The 8,252-nt window shown below is 52.6% G+C and overlaps 1 protein-coding gene across 2 annotated transcripts in view; it reads right to left on the bottom strand.

The window, feature by feature from the left end:
- Nucleotides 1-599: 599 nt before the first annotated feature.
- Nucleotides 600-8,252, bottom strand: part of ADRB2 (adrenoceptor beta 2) — a 37,066-nt gene continuing 29,413 nt past the window's right edge. Inside the window, exon 2 of one of the 2 annotated variants that reach the window (XR_008468866.1) lies at nucleotides 600-4,737. Coding sequence is in view for 1 of the 2 variants with exons in the window: in XM_054217503.1 (XP_054073478.1) it covers nucleotides 4,703-4,737 (35 nt within the window). In the remaining variant the exon portion in view is untranslated. The remainder of the gene's footprint in view (nucleotides 4,738-8,252) is intronic. The other variant, XM_054217503.1, reaches the window with a different exon arrangement.

Here is an 8,252-nt window from a genome sequence, read left to right as displayed (position 1 = left end):
CTCACAATTTATCCAGTCCCAAAACCCAGGGCTGACCCCAGAGCTCAGTAAAGCCAGATACAAAGTCTGGGAGATGGAGAAAATCCACGCCGTTAACTTGCTGGAGGCCTGCAGAGGTTAGACAAGCCTCTCTAATGTGGATGTGTAGGTACTTGGGTCTGCACGTGGCCAGCACATAAGCGTCTGAGCCATAAGTGACTTTGGAAACGTCCTTAGAAAGCAGGGAAGAGATGCTGAGGTTTTGTGGTTCGCAGTCACACTAAAAAATGGAGGTATGGCACCATGTAGGCCTGCATGCAGTTATGCAGGAGTTCAAGGCTGTCTCTGTTCCTTGATAAAAGACATACCGAGTTCCCCTGGCAGCTCTGCGTGCAGGTCCCACCAGCGGACGGGTGCCCATGCCGAGGGGACCTGCAGCGTGAGTGATGCCGAAAGCCCCACGCTCACCGGCAGCCAGAGAACAGGCTGCTGACAGACATAGCGCAACCACTGCCTCCAACATTTTTATGCATTAGGGCACTCCAGGCCCTCCAATGTTTTAGATTGGGATGATTAATTGTCTAATCAGGCATTCTGTTGGAAATGTGTCATTTTGATTCTTCCGTTGTTTGGGGGCCAAATTCTTCCCCTGACAATTGCTTCTGAAAAGCTGTTATGTTGCCACTGCCACCCTGCCCCACGTCACTGGGGAGAACAGCTGGGGACGGAGGGGAGGATTTAAGGAGCCTTCTGCTCTGTCACTGATGCAAAGTTTGGGCGAAGAACCAGCTCTCGGGACCACACACTGGAGCAGGAGACTCCAGATTCCTCTGTTGTCATCCTGTGAAACACTTGGGAGACTCAGCACCCTCTTTCATTTGTCTTTTATTCCCCTCCTCGTTTTCTTTGACCTGTTCTCCTCCTGCTCTGCTCCACAGCACCTGCAGGACTGGTACCCACACGGACTGCCTTGCTGTTCCTCAGCTCCTCTCTAGCCTTGTCCCACAGCCCCATTCCCACAGTGCCTGGAGATACTGCAACCCGTCACCCATCGGCAAGCTTCGTGGAGAGGCCCTGCAACCTGCTCTGGTGCACTTTGTGCTTTGGCTTCCCCTGGCTATCCTGCCTGCATCCAGCCTCTGCCCCGGGTAGCCCCGGCGCCTCCCCACGAGCTGCCCTGGCCCCCGTGGGAGCACAGCCACTCTGCTCCCACCATCCCTTCCTCTGGCGCCGCTCGATGAATAGCGTAAAAAAGAAGAGTGGGGAGAGGAGGACTTTTCATTCTTTTATTTGTAGGAACAATTTGTTCGGTGAGAAGAACAGAGCTCTTTTACAATCACAACGGTGCTCCAGCCGAGCTGTACACAAAGACTCCCCAAGCAAGCGCTCCACGTGTCCCTGAGCCTGCCGAGCCCCCGCGCTGCTCGGGGGGCTCCCTCCCTGCGGAGCTGCAGCCCCAGCTCACGGATACGATTTCCAGGCAGGAGAGACCATAGCTCCCTGCCTCTGCCCCCCACCGATCCCCAGTACAGCTGCGCAGGCGATACTGGAGCATCACCCGCCTCCATTGCTCAGCCTGGGCTTTGCTGGGATGGAGACTTTGCCACGTGCTGTCCCCAGCAGGCGCTGGCTCCATTGCCACACGGGTCATTGTGCTCATTGCCACACGGGTCCGCTTTCAGACACATCTGTGTGCCTGCCCCTTTCCTGCATCCCACGTGCTTTGCAATGAGGGAGAGCAGCTCCACAACCACTGGGGAGACCGGGCATTGCCGGAGATCCCGGCTGCTCCACCAGTGGGTAGGGATCCCTGATAAACCAGCTGAATTAACAAACCGGCTCATTCTGTGCCGAGCTACGGAAAAGACAGGGAGCAGCAGCGATCAGGGAGCCAGAGAGGTTCTTGGAGGAGGAAAGAGGAGCACAGGTCAAGTGGTAGAGACTGACCGGGACATCATGAGCAGCAGGTATTTGAAGAGCATCACTAGGAATAATGGAATGAAGTTTTCAGGAGGAAATGCAGGTGGAATACTAGTAGCAGCTCCTGACTTGGATACAGAGCAATCTCCCAAAGGACAGCACAAGAACCCTGGTGTCAGGGCATTTATAAATAGACCCAGCACACCACCGGTAAATGTAATACATGGAACGAGCCTGAAGGGTCATAGGCAGATGGATTTGTAACACATCTCTTCTGTCTCCAACTCTTACAACTCTGCAAGGAAGCAATCAGCAATAAGCAGGTCACTGCTTTTGGGCCACGCTGGCACGTTATCAGAGCAAGTGTATCCATTTCACTTACTGCAACCTGCTCTCGCACACGAGAGGATTTGTGAGAAAAAGAACTACAACGATCCCATGCGTGTCTTTAACCTGAAAACTAATCCCAAGGGCAGTGTTTCCAGTACAAAATAAGTGACTAGAGCCAGCCAGGAATCTCCTGAGGAACAGGTTTTGGTTGGGAAATATTTCCATTCAGCAGGTTTGGACAAAGCCTTGGTGGGGCATCTCAGAGGGAAGGGTATGGGAGAAGCCAGGCTCCCCTGGAGCAGCCGGGAGCCCTGCCAAGGGATGCCTGGGCACCCTGTCCCCATCCTGAGCGTGGGAGCTGCAGGAGAACAGTGGGGCATGGGAGACCCCCCCTGTCCCAGAGAAATGGTGCCCCTCTGCACTAGGACATGCAGGCTTTCCATAAAATGGGATACCTGACCATGAGCAGATGCTGCCAGTTTTTTTGCAAAATGGGTCAGAACAGCCAAGGCTGAGCATGAACCGTTACAGCGCTGCCTAGAGAGGCTCGTGTCTGCCCATCTCAAAGTGGCTGCGTTAAATGGGTCTGTGCACGGATATCTCTTTTGGACACAGCAGAAAAGGCTGACAGGTATTAAACCTCTGGTGGGAACTTGCCTGGCTGGGCATACGGCCCCCTGCGAGTGTCCAAAGCCGGGATGTACACACAGTAATTTTGCTTCATGACAGCTGGGAGCTCTGGGCAAGCACCTTGCTACCTAGGCAAGCACCTTACGATCTGGGCAAGCAACTTGCACAGAGACACATACCCTGCACGGAGAAAATCTGGCCAGAGGGGCACTGCAGAGCTTATGCAGCCCACTGCTACGCTGCTGTCCTGCCCAACAAAGGCTTGCCCAGCCCGTTCTTAATTCCTGAAAGATCAAAATCGCACGTTCACCGCAGGGAAAGTATTTCTGGTTCAACTGCAGCCTTTTCCTCTTCTCTCATAGGCACCCCCCCGTGCGCGTGCCTGGATCCGGCCCCCTCGAAGCACGCACCTGCCCTTTGCCCACTCCCCTCGCGCAGACACGGCACGCATCCCTCTCTCCATCCTCTCCCGGCTGCGGATGTTTGCGGGGAGGGTGCTCTGTTAGCAGCTTTGAATCAAGCAGCAAGAAAATAAATAAATAAATACAATTGCACATGAGGGAAGAGGGGGGGTTTGCAGCTGGCAGCCCGAGGGAGAAGGTCTGAGATGGGGCTCCCGGCACAGTTCGGTACCAGCACGTTTTGCCCAGGCCTCTGGGAGCAGCTGGGTGAACGGAGACCTGCAGCTGCCCAGCTGGGCACGACGGTCCGCAGCTGGGACACCACATTGTCCTATGGTTTTGAATCAGTTTTTCCTACTATTTTCTGCCTGAGCCCCTGTCGCTCCCGCCATCTCTGTCTCTTTCTCTGCTGAACGACCTTTTCACAATCCAAGATGCAGGAGCCGAGTGTGCAGCCTGCCGGCACGCTCATTTCACAGCTACAGGAGAGGGATGGCTGCTCTATAATGTTTTGGGGCTCAGGTGTTAAAACTTGGCTCCCAAGTGTGGCTAGCATGCGACTTTTTGCAAGTAACAGGATTGCCAGCTTCAAACCTTTCTCCTGTCTGAAGTCCAGGCATTACAGTTGCAGATTTGCTGGCATAAAGGAGCAAGGGAAGGCCACGCCACGTCTGTACTGTGCAATGTCAGCCCTGTCCAACAACAGCCCTGCACTGGGCAGGGTTTGTCCTGGGCTAATACTGCTGCCTGTTGGTGAGGGTCTGGGCCCCGCACGCGGTACACGTAGTCCTAGAGAGAAAAAGAGGTAGACAGAGAAGACACCAGAAGGAGAAACAAGCACAGAATAAGTCAAAGCAATCTTCCACGCTCCTTCTCTCTCGGTCGTGGTCGGATTCCTGTTCCGCCTGGAGCCCCAGCCGGCATGTGGGCAGGTGGCTGTGAGCGTGTCCTGCTGGGCTCCTGACCTGGCCGTAAGGCAGTGACCTTGCTGTGCCTCTTCCAAACTAGCCACTGGAGACGGCCACGTGGTCCTGATACCCCCCTTCCCTTTTGAAAGTGCTTTCTGAGGATGCTGTGCCAGGGAAAACCCTCTGCACCTTTTGTGGTGATTTGGATATTCACCTCCTTCAGTTGACAGGGCTCCTGTAGCTCCTTTCCAGAGCCGGTTTCACACGCAGTGACTACTGCAAAGTGCCTCTCTTAGTGCCGGTCCCCCACCTGTGTCCTCCGAGGCTAGTAGAGCCTTTCCTGGTCCTCCGGTTATCCTTCATCAGCTTCTCCTTCAGGTGATGCACGATGGGCTATGGGTTGGGATGAAGACATTTGCCAAGGCAATCACTTCCCACAGCATCCCCAGGCTCAGAGAAGCAAGGCCATGCTCTCACTCAATCTCTTCAGAGCCCTCATGAGCTCAGGATGGTGAGGAAGAGAGGTCAGCCCATTCAGCTCTCCACCATTCCTGGACACCCAGGGATCTCTGTGGGACAGAGAAAGACAAAACCCATCAGTTTAGCATGGCAGATGTTGGGGTAGAGGAGGGATTCAGATGCTGAAGCCAGGAGAGAGATTACACTTCCCCAGGAGGCGCTGGTCCTGCCTGGTGCACAACCACGTCCACTGGCTCTACCTTAGCCTTCAGGCGCCCTCCCCAGCTGCTGTCGAACACCTCCCCGAAGGAGCCAGTGGACGAACGAGCACCAGGAGCAGCCCCGCTCTCCCCATGCCCGGTGGTGCCCTGCCCACACATGCCACCGCATGCCACCACTGCACCTCCCCGGGGTGGGTGAGCTTCTGCCCCCACGTCCTGCAGTGATGTTCCTACAGTGCCACTGCGTTCCTGAGCTGTGTGAGGGGGACGATCGACCGAGGCATCGGGCAGGGGTTGCACCCCTGGACACCTGGGTGCTTTAGTACCCGAGCAATGATTTTCCCGCAGTAGCTACCAAAAAGCAAAGCTTGTTTGCATGAAATAATTGGAATAAACAGGTGCAACTCTACATACACACTCAGGTCAGCTGCCCAGGAGGTGAGAACACATTTCTTTCAGACTTTAATATCTGTGAATCTATAAAAGGGAAGAAAGAGGGCTTTTTTTTGATTATGGAGATACCCGAATGACAGACACGTTAGATGGAAAAATGGGAAATTAATCTTGAGATAGGGAAAGGAACGAGTACTGGATATGCCTGTGCTTTTATTTATTTGAAAGTGATATTTTAATAAGTACATGTCAAAGGTTATGGTCTGTGCACGTGCGGGGAGAAAACAGCATTTAAAAGCAGAATGGATCTGCAGAAAGGAAAAAAACATATCCATTCTTTGGGGACACAATGCCTCTCCCAGAAGAATTCTGGGTATCCAAAATGAAGTTGTAATTCTTGTGCAAATCAAAGATGAAGTTCCAACATGAGAGAGAGGATTTGACACAGCGTCAGTTGCCATCACCTCTTTAAAAAAATCCACTCACATTCCGTCTGCCCTGCAAAGTATGTCCTTCCTTCCTTCCTTGCTTCCTTCCTTCCTTCCCTCCTTCCCTTCTTTTCCTTTCCTTCCTTCCTTTCCTTCCTTCGGAAACGCACACAGTCCCAGTCTGTACCGCACCTTATTGCCAAGAAGGATTCTACTTTGCACAAAAGGAGGCAGAAAAGTCTTTCACCTTTTGCGTTTCCTCCTTAAAACCAGCCCCGTGGACTGCCGTTACTTCTGCTGGCGCAGCCTGTGCAGTGAAGTGTGGGCTGGGGCTGGCAATCATTAAACACCAAGCTAAGGAGAAACTGATTTGCTAAATCAGCTGTATTTACACAATTTGGACATGTTAATCGCTACTGTTTACTTTTGTACATGGGGCACTGTGGGCTATCAGAACCTAAAGGCATCACAGCTGTAGCCCAGAAATCTTGCAGCTCAGGAGCTCTTTAGAAAATCCCTGAGATTTCCCGTGTGGAATAACAGCAGCTCCACGACTCCAGCAATTTCCACAGTCCTGGGACTGAGGACAGACGGTTTAACCGGAGAGGAAAGCTATACCCAAATATGAAGTAACGAGGATGAAATCAGTGACTTTCTGCAATGTGGTATGCTAAGCATGCTGGAGGTTTTCCAGAACAAAACTGGAATCTCTAAGTGAAGCTTCTCTGCCCTTTTTTCATCAGTGGGAAGCCAAAGGGCTCTTCTTCGACTATCCTATAGATGGAGCTTGTAAGCTTACAAGGAAACTTCAACCATGCTGTAAGCTCCCAGAGCAAAGCCGCTGTTGTAACGAGTTCAAATGGGAAGGAGGAGGGAAGTCTCTAAACAAACTGCACCTCTGCACTCAGGAAAGGGAGCCATGAAGCAGAGCAAGGTTATGTTTCTGACTCCGCATCCCTCAGCTGCTGTGATTTAATTGCCTCCTTTCCTAATTGGAAAGAGCTTTGCTCTTTGCAGTGGTGCTACTAACCACCCTCATCCCTCACAGGCCAGGGCCTGGCTCAGTTCTTCCTAGGAACCCAAAAGAAGTCAATGTTTCTTGATATCTGGATATTTTATGACACAATTATTCTAATAGTGACTTTCTGGTATTCCAAATCCAAGCCATGCACATGAGTTTTGATAGGAGACAGAAGTCCAATGATCTCTCCCTGCTGCCCTGTTGGATGAGCTTCACGTTCAAGCTTCAGTTTCTATGGCAATAATCATGGTTTTGTTTCCTGACTGGTAAACTCTGCCGCTCCCCGCCAGCGAACGCATCGGCTGAGTTATTTACCGCTAGTGAGAACAAAACGGGTGGGAAAACTGGGGCCATGCTCCCTTAGCTCCCATTTCATCTCCACAGGGCCACCTTCCGGCCGAGTGTGTGGACAAGGAGGTGACTGTGAGTGAGGGACCTTCGAGCTGCTGAGGGTCACACGTACAGCCTGGGCTGCCGAAACCCCTGTCTGGAGCTCAGAGCAGCCATGCATCCCCATGGCTGTACAGCATGGATGTGGGAACCAGTTCGTGCACCCAGCTGGGACTCCCTGGGGCCAGGAGCATAGAAAATGGGTTTATTTCTCCTGTCTGACAATGATAGCTGTGGTGGGACCCTTGGATGAGAAGTGGGAAGGGAAGTTCTCTGCAGTTCTCTGGTTTCTGAGGTTCTCCTGCTACCTCCCACCTCTGCCAGCATGGAGGAGGCTGAGAGAGGGTAAAGCATGGTCTCAGCTTTTTTAAAAAAGATAGAAGGTGAGGGCTGAGTTCCCTGGGACACCCACAGCCCCGTCCTCCTCTGTGGCACCTCCAGGCTACCTCGTGGTTCACATGGACCCTGTTGTGACTCACTGGCTTTAAAGCAGTTATGCCACACATGGCTGCGTTTCACTGTGTACAAACCGAGCCACTCAGAGCAAACGTGTGCTATTAAAAGAGAAAGTCACTTATGAACAATTAAGCGATTGGCCAGATGCCAACAGAAGAGGGGTGTAAATCAGCTTGTCTCCACTGGCTTTAATGGAGCAAGGCTGATGGACTCCGAGGCGACCACTGGGGCTCTCTAGCCTCCAGAAGAGCAGCCACCAGAAATCCAGGCCATCCTTCCCAAAGTCTCTCCAAACAGCAAGGTTGTTTGTGAAGCCCTACAGCTTCAAGAGGAAATATCCACTTCTCATCTCCTTCTGCTTAATGCTCAGTCCACAGGCTGAAGCCGCAGCAGAGCAGAGAGAGGGGCCAGCACCCCTTTTACAGCCAGGCTTTCACTTCTGTCCCTTTAGAGACAAGACGGGAAAATTTAGAGACACAAGGGAGTGAGGATTAACACCCTGAATGCTGCCAGCACAGAATGCCTACAACTGCTTGTGTCCTCTTGGAGGAGAAAAGTGCAGCCAGCATTCCCATCCCTCCAGACTAGCTCTTAGCACTGGTTGCAAGGGCAGACCCTCCATGTGCCCCTCTGTCTTCAGCTAGGACCACCGGTTCCCCCATGGACACCTGCCTGGTGCCCATAAAGATATGAGGGTCCAGCTGCCTTGCTCTCCG

The sequence above is a fragment of the Rissa tridactyla genome, chromosome 11 (assembly GCF_028500815.1).
Source record: "Rissa tridactyla isolate bRisTri1 chromosome 11, bRisTri1.patW.cur.20221130, whole genome shotgun sequence".
Taxonomy (NCBI): Eukaryota; Metazoa; Chordata; class Aves; order Charadriiformes; family Laridae; genus Rissa; species Rissa tridactyla.
The sequence above is the reverse complement of the archived record's forward strand: the minus strand, read 5'-3'. Positions and strand labels throughout refer to the sequence as shown.